The sequence below is a fragment of the Macaca mulatta genome, chromosome 20 (genome assembly GCF_049350105.2).
Source record: "Macaca mulatta isolate MMU2019108-1 chromosome 20, T2T-MMU8v2.0, whole genome shotgun sequence".
Taxonomy (NCBI): Eukaryota; Metazoa; Chordata; class Mammalia; order Primates; family Cercopithecidae; genus Macaca; species Macaca mulatta.
The window spans coordinates 15,605,301-15,622,190 of NC_133425.1; the positions used below are offsets into that span (position 1 = coordinate 15,605,301).

Genomic DNA, 16,890 nt, shown 5'->3' on the forward strand with positions numbered 1-16,890 from the left:
AGCAGCCCCCACCTCCTTCACCACGTTCACTGCAAACCACACTTGAACATAGTAATTAAAAGGCTCCTTGGGAGGTTGCTCGGCTGCCTCAGCCTGGTCTCTCAGGTGACCGACAGCAGCAGCTGTAGATCTTGTTTCTGACTTTAATGAGACCTATAACAGCATGAGGAGACTGCTGCTCTAAGTAGGTTTCTAAATTTTTATACTGTAACCCTCAGGGTTTCAGCTTGGAAAGTTCAGCAGGTTAGTGAAGACTCCAATAAAACTCCAGGTTCTTTGGCAAACACTTAAAAGGTCTAACGTGTTGTTTTAAATGTTAGGGGAAAAAAGACTTTGAACAATGTCTGTATTTACAGGACAAAAAATAACCAGGAATAGTCAATGTATCTCCTTTGGGCATGCCTCTGTAAACACTGTCTAACTAAGGTGCTGATGGAACCTGCGCCTAGGGACCAGCCAGCAGTATTTTCAGAATGGTCAGCCCAGGCAGCATCAGACCATCCATGCGACCCTGAGATTTTCCAGAGAAGTGGGAGGGTGGGCAACGTTTCTCCAGGCCCCAGGAACACACCAACAAGAACAAGTATGTGACAGAAATCGTCAATTAAACATGACCTGGGAAAACAGTCACACTTCCTAAAGACATTTTATTCCAGCATTAATGGCATGCAGAAGTTTTCCTTTGTGTACCAATTGAGTATGTACCTAGAACTGCTCGGATGGAAAGTGAGCACAGTCATATCAACACAGTCGTATCAACAGAAAAGGAGGGAACTTACGCTGTATGTTCACCTCCTGAAAATAGGATCGAAACAACCACACTTAAGAGAAAAATATTTGCTAGGTACATAGTATATACATAAACTAAAAGGCCTGAAGGAGAGTGGTCACTTGGCTTTCCTTCCCTTCCTCCGTCCTCTTTCTCTCTTTTTCTCTCTCTCTCTTTTTCTCCCTCCCCTCCCCTCCCCTCCCTTCCTCTCCTCTCCTCTCCTCTCCTTTCTTTCTTTCTTGAGACCGAGTCTTGGAGTCTTGTTCTGTCGCCCAGGCTGCAGTGCAGTGGCGCCATGTGTTCTCACTGCAACCTCAGCCTCCTGAGCTCAAGCGAGTCTCCTGCCTCAGCCTCCCGCCTCAGCCTCCCGCCTCAGCCTCCCAAGTAGCTGGAAGGACCACCATTCACAGCTAATTTTTCTATTTTTAGTAGAGACAAGGTTTTGCCATGTGGGCCAGGCTGGTCTCAAACTCTTGACCCAAGGAGATGGAATAACAGGCGTGAGCCACCATGCCCAGCCTGCTTGGATTTCTATCAAATGATTTTATCACATGAAAGTCTAGATTGGTAATTGTTTCTGATCTAGAACAGCTGCAAGAAACACTCACCTTTGTAAAGAATCCTTCATTTCCTCTAAAGTTTGGATACGTTTTCCCAGCCTCCCACATATATAGATACTTTTAAGTCTGCCACTCTAAGCCTCAGTTTCCTCTGTACAACTGGGAAAGAGTATCTGTGCCTTACTGCATGTTTAAAAGGTCTAGACAAGACAATAAAGGATGTTCCTAGCACGCTAATAGTATAAACCCAATAAATAGTCCTTTCTTCCGCTATTTATGTCATTTTGTTATTTGGGATTGGATCTCTAGCACTTAATTCTTAGTGTATCTTCAATATCAAAATGTATACTATGAGTTCATATGCTTGGGTCAAGAAAAAAATCAAAAGAAAAAGAACAGATACAAAGAGATTACATTTTTTTTTTTTTTGAGGCGGAGTTTCGCTCTTGTCACCCAGGCTGGAGTGCAATGGCACAATCTCAGCTCACTGCAACCTCCACCTCCCCGGTTCAAGCGATTCTCCTGCCTCAGCCTCCCGACTAGTGCACAGGTGTGCACCACCATGCCAGGCTAATTTTTGTATTTTTAGTAGAGACGGGGTTTTGCCATGTTGGCCAGACTGGTCTCGAACTCTTGACCTCAGGTGATCTGCCCGCCTCGCCCGCCCAAAGTACTGGGATTACAGGCGTGAGCCACTGCACCTGGCGAGATTAAATTTTTAAAAATGTGTTTTGTGTGGTATTTGTTGAGCACCAGTTGTTCTGGAATTGCTACAACATAGGATATTCCAGCGTCCTAATTTTTGCTACTTCCTCCTTGGAGGAAGTGCCCTTTTATGTCTTTCATGCCCTCACTGCCAGTGCTGGGCCCCCAAGCCCCCGAGGATCTGTTGAGTACCTGCTGAGACACTTTTCTGAGTACCAGAGCTCAGACCCAAAGCCTCAGCACTGTTTTGGGTTGGACAGACTTTGTCACGCCGTGCCTAGCACTCTAATACAGTTCCTGCCACCACCCGAACCAGACCCGCACGGCTCCTGGCACATTCTAAATACCTCTGAGAGTTTAATGCAGACCCTTAACAGGGCTTGAACTTTGTACTCGCACTCATTATGGGACCTTATTAAAGTAAATGAGCAAGTCAAATTGGTTGATTCCACAGGTTCTGTGCACCTGATATCCTGACCTACATCCTGCTGATACTAATAGGATTAAACACTGAAAACAAACCAGGTGGAAGGGATCCATTAAGTTTCCACCTGGCACCGCCAGGGGTCTTGCTCGATGAATGGTGCTCCAGAAGAAAGCTCGATTCACTCAAGTTCTCTGATTCAGTTAAAAGTTGTCAAGATGTCTCTTCTTCTCTCTTTTTTTTTTTTTGGTAGCGCTGACAAAGAAGTACAAAATCTACAATTTTTTTTTTTAGCTCAAATCTTGTGGCAGTGACAGCTTTACTGTCAATGGGAGGAAAAAAACCCCTATTTTAATTACAGTATTATAAATTCAAAACCCTAAATAACTTATAGAAAGTTTTCACTTAAAACGATGAAAGCTATAAAAGGAACTAATCTATTAATGCAGTCTATTATTAGTTATTTTAATTTTAATATTTTTCAGATTATGCTGATATAGAGGGGAAAAACGAAAACCTTGTCCCTGAGAAGTAATAAACTAAAAAAATCCAGAAGAGAAAGATATGAAGGACAGGAATGCAAGAGGGGAAACTCTCCTGCCCCTCTAAATCCTGCTCAGTATGATCTCTAGAAATCATGCTAACATTTATTATTTTAACATTTGTTGAGCACATGAAACATGACAGTGGTAATAAAGGTATCAAATATGAAGACTAAGGATGCTACAGATTAAAAACTTCTCCAATACTTTTTCTTTTTTTTCTTGAGACAAGGTCTCGCTGTGTCCCCCAGGTTGGAGTGCAGTGATGTGATCATAGCTCATTGCAGTCAAAACTCCTGGGCTCAAGCGATCCTCCTGATTCAGCCTCCTGAGTAGCTGGGACTACAGGTCCATGCAGCTAATTTTTTTTTTTTTTGTAGAGACAAGGTCTCACTATATTGCCCAGGCTGGTGTCAAAACTTCTGGGCTCAAGCCATCCTCCCGCCTCAGCTTCCCAGAGTGGTAGGATTATCGTTGTAAGCTACCATGCCTGGCCCCCTCCAATAGTTAATTCAGGGAAAGGAGAGGAAGTAAGTAAAGAGAGACACCCAGAGTCAAGGAGACAGCTAAAACATCCAGTCCAGGCTTCAAACACGAGTTTAAGTTTTCTGTTGAAATTCAGTTTCAGCATAATGTATAAAAAGCATATGTGACATTTTTGCTACTTGTCTGTTTTCATTAGTATCAATGAGATTCAGAAAACTCCCCACAGATCGGGCCACACGCAAAAGTGGATTAATTAAAACAGTGATTTCATAGCTTGGGTATGAATCAAGTTCCATTGCTTGACTACTACGTTCCTTTGATTTGATTGTTAGTTCTGCTAACCGTGACAACTGTCACAATGTGAGACAAAGGAGAATGATTATAATTGTGTCTGGGTCAGTGTCTCTCAACACATAACCCTGGTTAAAAGCACTGGTTTTCTTTTGTGTGTGTGTATGTGAGACAGGGTCTCACTCTGTTGCTCAGGATGGAGTGCAGTGGTGCAATCTTGGCTCACTGTAGCCTGGACCTCCCCGGGCTTAGGGAGTCCCCTTACTTCAGTCTCCTAAGTACCTGGGACTACAGGCACGCACCACCACACCTGGCTAATTTTTGTATTTTCAGTAGAGACGTGGTTTTGCCATGTTGGCCATGCGGGTCTTGAACTCCTGACCTCAAGTGATCCACCCATCTTGGCCTCCCAAAGTGCTGGGATTACAGGCGTGAGCCACCAAGCCTGGCCTCACCGGCTTTCTTGTAGGACAGACTTAATGGCTCTGGGACTTTGGGTAACTCACATAACCCTTTGGGCCTCCGTTTTCTTAACTGTAAAATGGATAATGATGACTATCTCAAGGATTTAAATGAAATAATTTCTGTTACACATTAAGCATTGTCCTGGCCCCAGTAGAAAGCACTCAATAAGCAGTGGCTATAATTACTGTCACTGTGACTGCTGCCTTGCTGGACCACCCCCAGCAGCAGGGAACGGCCTTTTCCATGTGCTGACTGACAAGATGCCCTTCTGGCCTCTTGCTCTGGCCCTGCATGGTGTGTGTGCATGAAGGGCTGAGTGAGGCACATCTGTGGGTTGGAGAGGACATGGGATTCAGCTCAGGTGGGCCTGGGTCTGCCTTTCGGCTGTGCTTCTTTTTTTTTTTTTTTTTTTTTGAGGCGGAGTCTCGCTTTCTTGCCCAGGCTGGAGGGCAGTGGCCGGATCTCAGCTCACTGCAAGCTCCGCCTCCCGGGTTTACGCCATTCTCCTGCCTCAGCCTCCCGAGTAGCTGGGACTACAGGCGCCTGCCACCTCGCCCGGCTAGTTTTTTGTATTTTTTAGTATAGACGGGGTTTCACCGTGTTAGCCAGGATGGTCTCGATCTCCTGACCTCGTGATCCGCCCGTCTCGGCCTCCCAAAGTGCTGGGATTACAGGCTTGAGCCACTGCGCCTAGCCTCGGCTGTGCTTCTTAAGAGCAGCATGGCCCTGCACACTTAGCCTCTCTGAGCCCAGGCATCTGCTTCATCAAATAAGGATGATGAAATAAGGAGAGAAATGGCTCCTACTACAGCATCTAGCAGGTAGTAGGCTCTCAACAGGTGCTAATTTCCTGTTTCGTTTGCTTCTTATGTAATTCTGCTTAGGAGAGAAATCCAGGTTGCCTGGGGGTTTTGCTGGAAACAGTGAAAACTCTGCTACTGAAAATAACATGTAGGAGGGGCCTCAGCACACATTTAAATGCACATTTTAAATATTGAGGCTGCTTTAAACACATCAGCAAAACCTCTACACCACAGAGGAGAGAGAGATTACCAAAATAGACTAGCCATCTTTAACAAGGAGACCCCCCAGGCCTTATGCTACCCGAGCCAGAGCTTTTTAGGATTCCTCAAATTAAATTGATCCTAAAAATATCTGCTCTGGTGGAAGACTACATGGGCTTTGCCACCAAGTGAAGCCTTGCTATAATTTCTCCCCCAAAATAGGAGTTTCTAGAGCATTTAGAGTCCACAGCCTTCAGCAAGATCTAATACAAACCTGCTGGAGAAAGCTCCTTCTTCATTCTTTTTAATTTCTTGGCCTTTTTCCTTCCCTCTGAGAGGGGCTCTGCACAGGAGTCAGTCTGCTCAAGCTCAGCGTCGGAAATCTCCCCCGACACTCCGTCCTCCAGGCCAGCTTCCTCTTGACTAGGACTCAAATTTCTCTTTCCTACTGTGCTGGGAGCTGTAAAACTGAAATGCAAAAAGTGGAACAACATGAAAGGTGCTGAGAGTTACAGGAAGACTAGTCTATAAAAATATTTTAATACTCTTAATTCTATTAACACTCAGCCAGCCATCAACAACATGGGCAGCTGCTGCCTGTGTGTAAAAATTAAAGACCTTATTATGAACTGAACTCTGAAAGTTTACCTATAACAAGCTTATTCAGAAAAAAGTCCTAAATTAGGCTTCTAAATAGATATATACAAATCTAAGCTGATCCGAGTGCTCAAGAACAAATTTGTAAAGTTCCTAGTCTCTATTTTGATAAAACTATTGTAACCGAATAGTAGAACAGAATAGTAGAGACACTATAACTAAATAATAGTTTTGATTACATTAAATCAGAAGATAGGATTATTCCCTTCATGACTGCCTAATGGATAAACAGCATAACTGCAGAATTCTTCAATCAGTTTGCTATCCCACTGCTTAAAATTTGGATATAGTTACAGAGCATACCCTACCTTCATGTAATCCTCTTCCTTTCCAAAAAGATGACTTGTTAAATGTGTAATTAAATCTGGTTTCATTTTGAAAGCTTTATAGGATTTGACATATTGAATTAAATCAGATTATGTGTCCTGATTTTTCCTTAAGAAAATGTTCCCTGAAATATAACTAGATAAAAACCGTGTCCACATAGCCAGTGAGTCCTTTCTCCTCTAAACGGGTCTTAGAGATTTTTTTATTATAGCCCCCAAGTTATGAAAAGCCTCAAATAAATTCAAAGAATTCTATTTAGGAGATGCCATTCAAGCACACAGGGAGGGTGGGGAGTGAGAGATAAAATGATCCTATCACCTTTTCCTAGGAGGTGGGTGCTTTTAAATTCTATCTATCTATCTATCTATCTATCTATCTATCTATCTATCTATCTATCTATCTGATTATTTCTGAGACACAGTCTTGCTCTGTCACCTAGGCTGGAGTGCAGTGGTGCAATCTTGGCTCACTGTAGCCTCTGTCTCCCGGGTTCAAGTGATTCTCCTGCCTCACCCTCCCAAGTAGCTGGGATTACAGGCACCCATCACCATGCCCGGCTAATTTTTTTTTTTTTCCTGAGACAGAGTCTCACTCTGTCCCCCAGGCTGGGGTGCAGTGACACAATCTCAGCTCACTGCAATCTCTGGCCCCCAAGTTCAAGCGATTCTCCTGCCTCAGCCTCTTGAGTAGCTAGGATTACAGACATGCGCCACGAAGCCCAGCTAATTTTTGTTTTTTTACTAGAGACAGGGTTTCACCACGTTGGCCAGGCTGGTCTCCAACTCCCGACCTCGTGATCTGCCCGCTTCGGCCTCCCAAAGTGCTGGGATTATAAGCTTGAGTCACCACGCCTGGCGTCTGCTAATTTTTGTATTTTTAGTAGAGGTGAGATTTTGCCATGTTGGCCAAGCTGGTCTTGAATGATGGACCTCAAGTGATCTGCCCGCCTCGGCCTCCCAAAGTGCTGGGATTACACGTGTGAGCCACCACGCCCAGCCAGGAGGTGAATAGTTTAAAATGTTCTATATAAAAAACTCTGGCTCCCTAAATATTCAAGTTCCTCCACATTACTCCTGCACTCAACATCTTCCCTGAATCTGCCAACCGTACTTGACGGTACACTCAGGGGACGGAGGAGAACACATTGCCTTCCTGGTGGTTCTCTAAGGCATGGGAAGCAGAAGAGGCTGGAGCACTCATCCTCCTATGACTGGCTGGCTAGCCTTTCATTTGTCCTCTTTTTCATGTCTATTATAGACAGCTTTCTGAAACATCTCTTTTAATTGAGGGACTATGGAAAAAAGTGAGGGTATTAATGGTAATGTTTTGGGGGGGTGCTGTTAAAAATGCATGCTAAAGTTTCCTGTTTAAAAACTGATACCTTTAAGAAGATTTTTTAAAGACTAGAAAAAGTTTGGCTGATTTCAGAAAATTTAGAAAATTCAGAAAGTATAAGAAGATAATAATGGTTCTTCCATCATGAAAGGGGAAGAGGCCTAAAAATTCCTTTGCATTGCAAATTCAGGAACCTGGTAGCCTCTGAGACATACAAAAATGTTTAATGAAAACTCAGCTAGAACCACGGGCATTAAAAATACTCTGTGAAATATAAAGTCTAGAAATAGCTGCAACTGTACATAGAAATCTACTATATAACAGTGGTATCTCTAAATACTGGGGCATATATGGACTTCAAAATAATGGTGTTGGGACAAGCAGAAAAGGATAACATTAGAACCATTCCTCACACCATATGAAAGAATAAATGCCTAATGGATTAGATATCTAAATGCAAAAACGGGAACTTTACAGGTACTAAAAGAAAACGTGGGTGAATGCCTCCAAAATCTAGGTGTAGAAAAAGGTTTTCTTGTCATGTCTCACAATCCAGACATAATAAAGGATTTATGAATGTGACCTCATAGATGTAAACATCTTTTGCAGGGCAATAAATAACATAAGCAAAGACAAATGACAAACCAGGAGGAAATATTTGCAACCTGTATCACTGATAAAGGATTAATATCTCTAACAAATTATAACTCAAACTTGCAGAGAAAAAGAAAGACCAAAAGTCCTATAGAAAACTGAAAAAGCTATGAATAAACAGCTCATTACACACACTTCTTAAACACATGAAAAGATGTTCAACTCCATTCATAATGCAAAATAAAAACACTGAAATATCACTTCTCATCCACTAGGTTTTTAGACTGGCAAAAACCTTCAAAAGCTTGATAATATACTCCATTAGTAAACTGGGGAAATGGGTCCTTTCTCACATTACTGGTACGAATGCAAAATAGCACGACTTATTCTTATGGAAGGAATGTGGCAATATCTAACAAAACCGCATACACTTCCAGGAATTTAGAAGATATACCTCCTACAATGCAAAAATATGTATGTACAAGTTATTCATTACAGCATTATTTGGAACTGCAAAATACTGCAAAGTACCTAAATGTTTAAGCATAAAAAACTGGTTGAATACAAAACAGCACATACAATCAATGAATTACTAAGCAGTTACCAAAAAGAAAGATCTCAAAGAACCGAAAATGATGATGGAATGATTTCCAGTAAAATATGTGCAAAAAGCCAAGTGCAAAAGAACAACTTATGAACCTGGTATGCCCAATCTCAAATAGGGTGTGGGAGAGAATTGCAAACAAATCCTGAACCCTTTAGTAGGTTTGCTTCTGTAGTAGAATGAGTGAAGCAATTCTGAAAACACTTAGCTGCATGATAGCATTGGGTAAATCAGTAAATGTGCTGATGTTTCTGGAAGACAGACATAAACATATTAGAATAAGGGAAGATAAGGAAGAACCCTCTGAGGATAGACTGAAATTGGAGATATGGGTTTGGGCTTGTGATTTCTAAAATAAGTATGCATATATGTGTTCATATTTATGTATACATACACATATATATACACGTATATTTATTCAGGGATAGATAATTGTATCTATCCAGGCACAAAATTCCCAGCTCTGTCTACAGAAAGGACATAGAAACACAGACACCACAGAAGCAATGGGCATATCTACTGTCCAGATCTTAGTTTCTAATACCCTACCAAAAGGAACCAGGGCTCCTCAAATAAGTGGCTGATTCCAGGCTCAAGGGAGATAAATTATAAAATGAGTCTAAAATATTTTGCAATACCAAAAAGTAAAAAACTTTTAGGCATGTCACAGGGAAATAGGAACTAGCTTGAACGGAAAGGGCTCCCACTGGGAAAATCTGAGACAATGTATGCCCTCTAATTTATTAGGGGGCAGTAATAAATTCTGAATCATTGAAAAAAAAAAAAAAAAAGGAATCCATGAGTCTACATCAATACGTAAGACAAGGAGAGGGAAGGGAAAGAAGAACTCCAACTCTCCACTATAAACCTAAATTTAAATTGCTTGGCACATCATCCAGGATCCTCTATCATCTGGGTCCCAATCTGCTTTCCTGGCCTATCTTTCACTAGGCAGCCAAGCTGCAGAGACTATATAGGTTTACCTAACGAAGTCCATCGTCCGTACTCTCCCACATGCCCATCATCCCACCAGAAGTTTATCAGCCCAAATAAATCCCACACTGCCCATTTCAATGTTACCGTTCATGCTAAGACCCTACCGCCCATCTCCTCCTGCTCAACATCACTCTCCTCCAGGAATGTTCCCAATCTCTGTTTACTGTTCTTTCCATGCTTCCCATAACACTCTGCTTGTCTGTCTCAAGAGGACTTTAACTCGTTCATATTATTTTTTATAATAAACCAAAACTAGGAGCAGTGCATCCACAGGAGAATGGATAAACTGGGCTATATTCATACAATGAAATATAATTCAGCAATTAAAAAATGAATTACTGTTAACTCCAACAACACAGATGAATCTCAAACATTCTAAGTGAATAAAGCCTTCACAGGAAAGGGTGGGTATTTTATAAACCCATTTATATGAAATTCCAGAAAAGGCTAAACTAATCTTCAGAGAAAAAAATTCAGAAAAATGACGGATATGGGACGGTAGGCAGGGATTGACTGGTGGAACATGAGGGAACTTTCCGGGGTGATGTTAATTTTCTGTGTCTTTATAGGAGTGTGGTTTGGTCAAAACTCCTATCTTGGCCAGGTGTGGTGGTTCACACTTGTAATCCCAACAGTCAGGGAGGCCAAGGCAGGAGGATTGCTTGAGCCCAGGAGTTCAAGACTAGCCTGGGCAATGTGGCAAAACCCCGTCTCCAAAGAAAAAAAAAATACAAAAAATTAGCCAGGTACAGTGGTGGCATGCCTGTAGTCCCACCTATTTGGGAGGCTGAGGTAGGAGGACTGCTTGAGTCTGGGAGTTTGAGGTTTCAGTGAGCCATGACCATCCCACTGCACTCCAGCCTGGGTGACAGAGACCTTGTCTCAAACAACAACAACAACAACAACCACTTCATATCTCAACATCATGTGGCTATTCTATGGACATAGAGATTGATTCATTTTAGCATTAACTGCAAGCAATGATTTTGAAGGCACTTACTAGAATACACTGGTTGTGTCCTAACCACAGGTTATTATGGTATTTTTGGCCAACAAGACCCATGCATCTGTAATGCTCCTCTCCATAAACAACTGACTGCTCTGCAACAAGGACTCCGCCAGATGTGCTTCTGCAGGGTTCTTGTTTCTATGTAACATTTAAGTTTACAAAGAATTTTCCTGAATAGTTTCTCAATTAATTTACAACTTTATTTATTTATTCATTTAGGGACAGAGTCTTGCTCTGCTACCCAGGCTGGAGTGCAATGTTGGTACACTGTAACCTCCATCTCCCCGGTTCACGTGATTCTCGTGCCTCAGCCTCCCAGCTAATTTTTGTATTTTTAGTAGAAACAGGTTTTCACCATGTTGGCCAGGCTGGTCTTGAAATCCTGACCTCAGGAGATCAGCCTGCCTCGGCCTCCCAAAGTGCTAGGATTACAGGCGTGAGTCACCGCACCCGGCATACAGCATATTTCTTAATTGCTAATCTGTAGTTTCTGCTCTCAAATAAGTCTTTTGCTTCCTAGGAGAGGTTAATGGTTATTGGGCATCCTGCCTGAGAAAGTTCTCAGATATATGTGGAATTAGTTTATTTCATATAATGTTTCTATATGTATGTAAGACCCGGCATCCTCTAATAAAAATAAAAGCTGTGATTATATCCCATATAACTTAACTACGGTAGTTTTAAATAAAAAATAGTTTTAATTATACATTAAAAACCAGATATATGTAACACTGCCTTTATAAATGTGATTATATATTTGGAAGGTACTGCTGTCCACACGTGTGTGTGCACTCGTGTGTGTAGCACTCTCAATACCTGTATGTTGATGAGGCATTCTTTTATTAACTGATTTTAAATGTCAAAAGGTAAAATGAGAGGCAAAACAATCTCCCATTCATATGGTCAGATTTTACATACAGATTTATAATGTACAAAGTGAGCTAGTTTATAATGAATATGAAATGGACATTTAAATCCACTGTAAGAAGTGGTGATTAATTAAAAAATAAAATGTCACAGACACAGCTTGGTATGCTAAAATTGAACATTAAACTTTGATTAGTGTTTTGTTAAAAGCTAAGTTACTATCAATTATCCATCAAATTCCACAAGTGTGAACATCTCCAGTAACTTTTTCCTTTTAGTAGAAAAAAATGTTTGCTTATAGAAAGACCATATTTTCAAACCCCTACAAATACCTTTTTCCATAAGACAGTAACAAAAATCTAGCTGCCATATGAACATCTTCCCCATTTTAGTTAGGGTATTATTTACATGTAATGGAATTCACTTATTTTAAATGTACAGTTTGGTTAACTTTGGGAATTGCTTATAACCATGTAACTATTACTACAATTGAGATACAGAACAATGCCCTTTCCCTAAAAAGATTCCTCGTGTCACTCTGTACTCAATCCACGTTGTCACAGCAACCATTAATCTGCTTACAGTCCTATTTATGTAGTTTTGCCTTTTCCAGAAGTTCATGTGAATGAAATCACACAATATTTAGTCTTTTGTTTGACTCTTTTCACTTAGCATAATACTTTGAGAGTCAGCCACATGGCTGTTAGTACTAGTACTTTATTTCATAGTATGGCTGGATCACAATTTATTCATTTACCAGTTGATGGACATTTGGGCTGCTTCCAAGTTTTTGTCATTATAAATAATGCTGGTATGAATATTTGGGTAAAAGCTAGCTTTTACTATTAAAAACATGTTTTTATTTTTCAAAGATAAATACCTAGAAGGATTTCTGGGTGATATATACAAATATGTTTGCAATTTATGTTTAACTTTACAGGAAACTGCCAAACTATTTATTGGCCATCTGTGTATCTTTTTTGAAGAATCTGTTGAAATGTTTTGACCTCATCCCCCTTTTAAAAAAATGGGTGGTTTTCTGAATTGCCGAGTCTATATTGTAAGAGTACATATGATCATGATACAACTATTTTGCATGTAGATACAACTACGTTATTAGATCTGCAGTTTGAAAATTTTTGGCCCGGTGTGATGGCTCATGCCTGTAATCCTAGCACTCTGGAAGCCAAGGTGGGTAGATCGCTTGAGCTCAGGAGTTCAAGACCAGCCTGGGCAACATGGTGAATCCCCACCTCTATTTAAAAGAAAAAAAAGGAAAAGAAATTTTTTTCCACAGTGTGTACCTTCTCTTCAGTTTCTTAATAGTATCTTTTGAAGAAAAGAATATTTAATTCTGACTAAGTCCAATTTATCAACATTTTTCTTTTATGGCTCATGCTTTTGTTGTCATATCTAAGAAATCTTTGCCTAATGCAAGATACTAAGATTTCCTTTCATTTTTTTCTTCTACCAGTGGTTATCATTTTAGCTTTTCCATTTAGTTCTATGAGTCGCTTCAAGTTCATTTTAAATGTGGTGTAACGTAAGAACAGAAATGTGTTTTTTGGCATAGTTACCCAGTTGTTTCAGTACTGTATGCTGACAAAACCTTCCTTCGCCTACTGGATTAGCAGCACCTCTGTCAGGAATTTTTGTTTTTTCCAAATTCTCAACAGTCATTAGCTTCGAGATTCAGAAATGAGAAATTCAGAATTCCCAAATCATAAAATATTCTGCATTTTTCATAGCACTGTGTTATATATTGTTGAATAATGAGTTATAAATAGCAAATCACTTTTATGTGATACAGTTATACTGAAACCTTCAGGGGTTAGTTCTACAAAGTAATATATAATAATATACGCACAGGTTATTACGAACGAATACACTGTGAGAAAAGCAACCTCTACCTGATATAGACATTTGTTAACAGAAAACATTAAAAACACAGCAGCACCAAATGAATGCCAAATAAATATCATTTAAAAATTGAAAGATGCCACAAATATTTAAAAGTTATTCTTAAATGATCTTTAAAACACACAAGCATTAATTAATATTTGTTTTGTGAAAAATATTCCAAATGTGGAAAAGCTTCATGTTATGCTGAACATTGGTCAAGAGTTGGTCAAACTCTTCAGAGTGTGTCCAAAGCAGTTGGGATTTAGACTACATACGGCTTCATATAAGCCCAATTCCTTTCCTAGTGTTGAAAATATTTTGTCTGCTTGCCTTTGATTTTGCCTTGATTTTGCTTTTCCTAATTCAAATTTTATATCAGCTGATTTCACATTAAGAGTATTCCACAATCATATTCACACATCTTCTCTTTACATTTCTCCTGTAAAAGTATTTACAAAGAACTGTAGCCTACATTAAATATTCAAACATTGGAAAACACCAGTGAACATTATTGGATTCTATGAAGATAATGTAACATTTGGCTATCCTAGCAAAGTTAACAGCACCACACAGGAATCATGCTTCAAAGCTACCAACTTAAAGGTTGCTGCCAAAACTTACATCTTCCAACAAGACTTGCAGGATTTTGTAAAGTGTACTCATGTGCATAACTCAATAGATTTTTATTGAGAAGAATGACTCACTATTAATAGCAGGCAAGGCCATAAACACATACTTGCAATATGGTGACAGTGACAAGCAAGAATGACTTGATTGGACTGTGACCCCTTCTCTCCTACATGTTGCTGTCCTGGTTCTGAAATGATGACCTTAATCTATGACTCTATGACTGTGCTCTTGCCTTTGACCTGATGCTGGATAATTCCTTTAAACTAGTAATGCCCATGTTGGCTGTTAAAATTTTAATTCTTGCAGAATTTTTCCTTTTCCTGATTTCTTGACTCATTTTGCTCACAATTTGGAATAAGAGTCAAATGTCTCTAAATGCTAAGAAGGAATTCCTGCATGGAAAAAATATGGGAAATCAACTGATCACACATGTGTGGTTGTATTCTTGGACTCTCTATTCTGTTTCGCTATCTGTCTTTCCTTACCCAGCCCCACACTGTATTACTACAGTTTTACAGTAAGTTTTTTTTCTTTTTTTTTTTTAAACCGATGGGGTCTGACTCTGTCACCTGGGCTAGAGTGCAGTGGTGCAATCACAGCTCACTGCAGCCTCAACCTCCCAGGCTCAAGCGATCCTCCCACCTCTGCCTCCTGAGTAGCTGGGACTACAGGCATGCACTACCACACCTGACTAATTTTTAATTTTTTTTGTAAGAATGGGGGTGTCTTGCTATGTTGCCTCAGGCTGGTTTTGAACTTCTGGGCTCAACTAATCCTCCCTCCTTGGCCTCCCAAAGTGCTGGTATTACAGGCGTGAACGACCATGCCTGGCTTACAGTAAGTCTTAAAGACAGGTAGAGAAAGTCCTTTAGTTGGCTGGAACGTTCATGCTGCTGTATAAAATAACAAACAGTCCTCTTTCGTTTTAAAGAGCTGCTGTTTACAACATTCTCTTATTTGGTAACTGTATATCACCCTTTGAAGCTGGACACATGTACACTCCCATTTTGCAGACAAGAAACCTCATCTTCAGGGTAAATGACCTCCCCCAGGTACTGCTGCTGGGCAGGTCTGAGACTGCACTCCAAGCTCAATGTTCTTGGCACTACTTTATAAACTCCCATCTTCCTAGGGCCAGCTCTCCTCACTGTGCCAGTCTCAACTGAAAAGAGACCACCCCCCAACCCCCGCGGAGGAGTCCAAATAGCCACTTACCTTGTCACATTCATTCCTCTGCCCTGTTTTATTTTTCTCCTCCTACTTGCCTCTGCCTTGTTTCTTATTTATGTCCTTACTTATCTATTCTCTCTCTCTGCCACTAGAATGTATGTTCTATGAGAGCAGGCTCTTAACTGCTTGTGCTCTCCGTACCTGGCACAGGGCCTGGCACAGAGTTAAGTCCTTGGCCAAGGTTTGCTGAATGGATGAAATAAGTGAAAGCTACCTCCTTAAAAGCAATAATGCAAGTGACAAACAACAAATTGCTTATTTCATCCTGAATTAGAAATAATATTAACATAGTTTACATTCCAGTGCATGGGCAACTTCTCCTGCTAGGCTGAATGAAAGCACATTCCCTATTAGATGTAGCTAAGGGATTGAGGGAATGTCCCACCGTGCAAACTACCTCACACAGCAAAATGAACTGGAGAGATCCGGTAAGTGGGAGCTAGAAATGCCTTTTTATTGTGTTCACAAACTCTCATGGTGAATTTGAATTCCATGAGCATGACTGTTTCTGTGTTTGGGGCTCAATTTAGGCGGGAGAGGGGAAGATGTTGGACAACCTATGTTCAGTTCAGAAGCCAAACCCTCAGAGATAAACCAGGATTCTTATTTCTAACAAAGAATTTGAGTGTTGGGGCCAGGCACAGTGGCTCACACCTGTAATCCCTGCACTTTGGGAGGCAGAGGTGGGCAGATCACTTGAGGTCAGGAGCTCGAGACCAGCCTGGCCTAACATGGTGAAACTTTGTCTCTACTAAACATACAAAAAACAACCGGGCATCATGATGCACGCCTGTAATCCCAGCTACTCGGGAGGCTGAGGCAGGAGAATTGCTCGAACCCGGGAGGCGGAGGTTGCAGTGAGCCAAGATCGCGCCACTGTACTCCAGCCTGGGCGACAGAGTGAGACTCTGTCTCAAAAAAAAAAAAAAAAAAAAAAAAAGAGTCTGAAAACAAACTTAGCATTAAATCAGGTCTGAATGGTAGCTGTCTGATAATAAAGGACATCTCTTGTGGAATAGGGGTGTGTGTGTGTGTATGTGTATGTGTGAGAGAGGGGGGAGAGAGAGAGAGAGAGAGAAAACATGAAAGCATTGTATGTGTTCCATCCTAGACATAAAGCTTATTTGTGAATATGAGGCTTAAGAGAAAAACTGGTTCAACATTACAAAGAATCAATGGCATTCAATAAGAAATACTTTTCACAAGAACCTGTTTTGAATATTTCAAACAATCCCCTACTGTCAACTCGCTTTAACATGGAAAAGATTAACTGATACAAACATGAAAGATATTACATTAATAATAACTTCTAAATGTAAAATATATAATCAGTATACAATTAGTTGGACCTGAATTTAGAACATCTGAAATTTTCAGAGGCTAGGATGAAATTTACTTTTGTACTAAAATTTACCTTTTGACTTCAATGAAAGGACTTACTAATCAAATTAGCAACATAATCAAGGCTATAAGAAAAACAAAACATCATCCCT

The 16,890-nt window shown here is 40.5% G+C and overlaps 1 protein-coding gene across 12 annotated transcripts in view; it reads right to left on the reverse strand.

Annotated features, from left to right (window-relative positions):
* The window catches only part of PARN (poly(A)-specific ribonuclease), a 207,667-nt gene that overhangs the window by 6,227 nt on the left and 184,550 nt on the right, over positions 1–16,890 (reverse strand). For all 12 annotated transcript variants that reach the window (XR_013412338.1, XR_013412339.1, XM_077987107.1 and 9 more), the window contains one exon: positions 5,521–5,714. Coding sequence is in view for 10 of the 12 variants with exons in the window: in XM_077987107.1 (XP_077843233.1) it covers positions 5,521–5,714 (194 nt within the window). In the remaining 2 variants the exon portion in view is untranslated. The remainder of the gene's footprint in view (positions 1–5,520; positions 5,715–16,890) is intronic.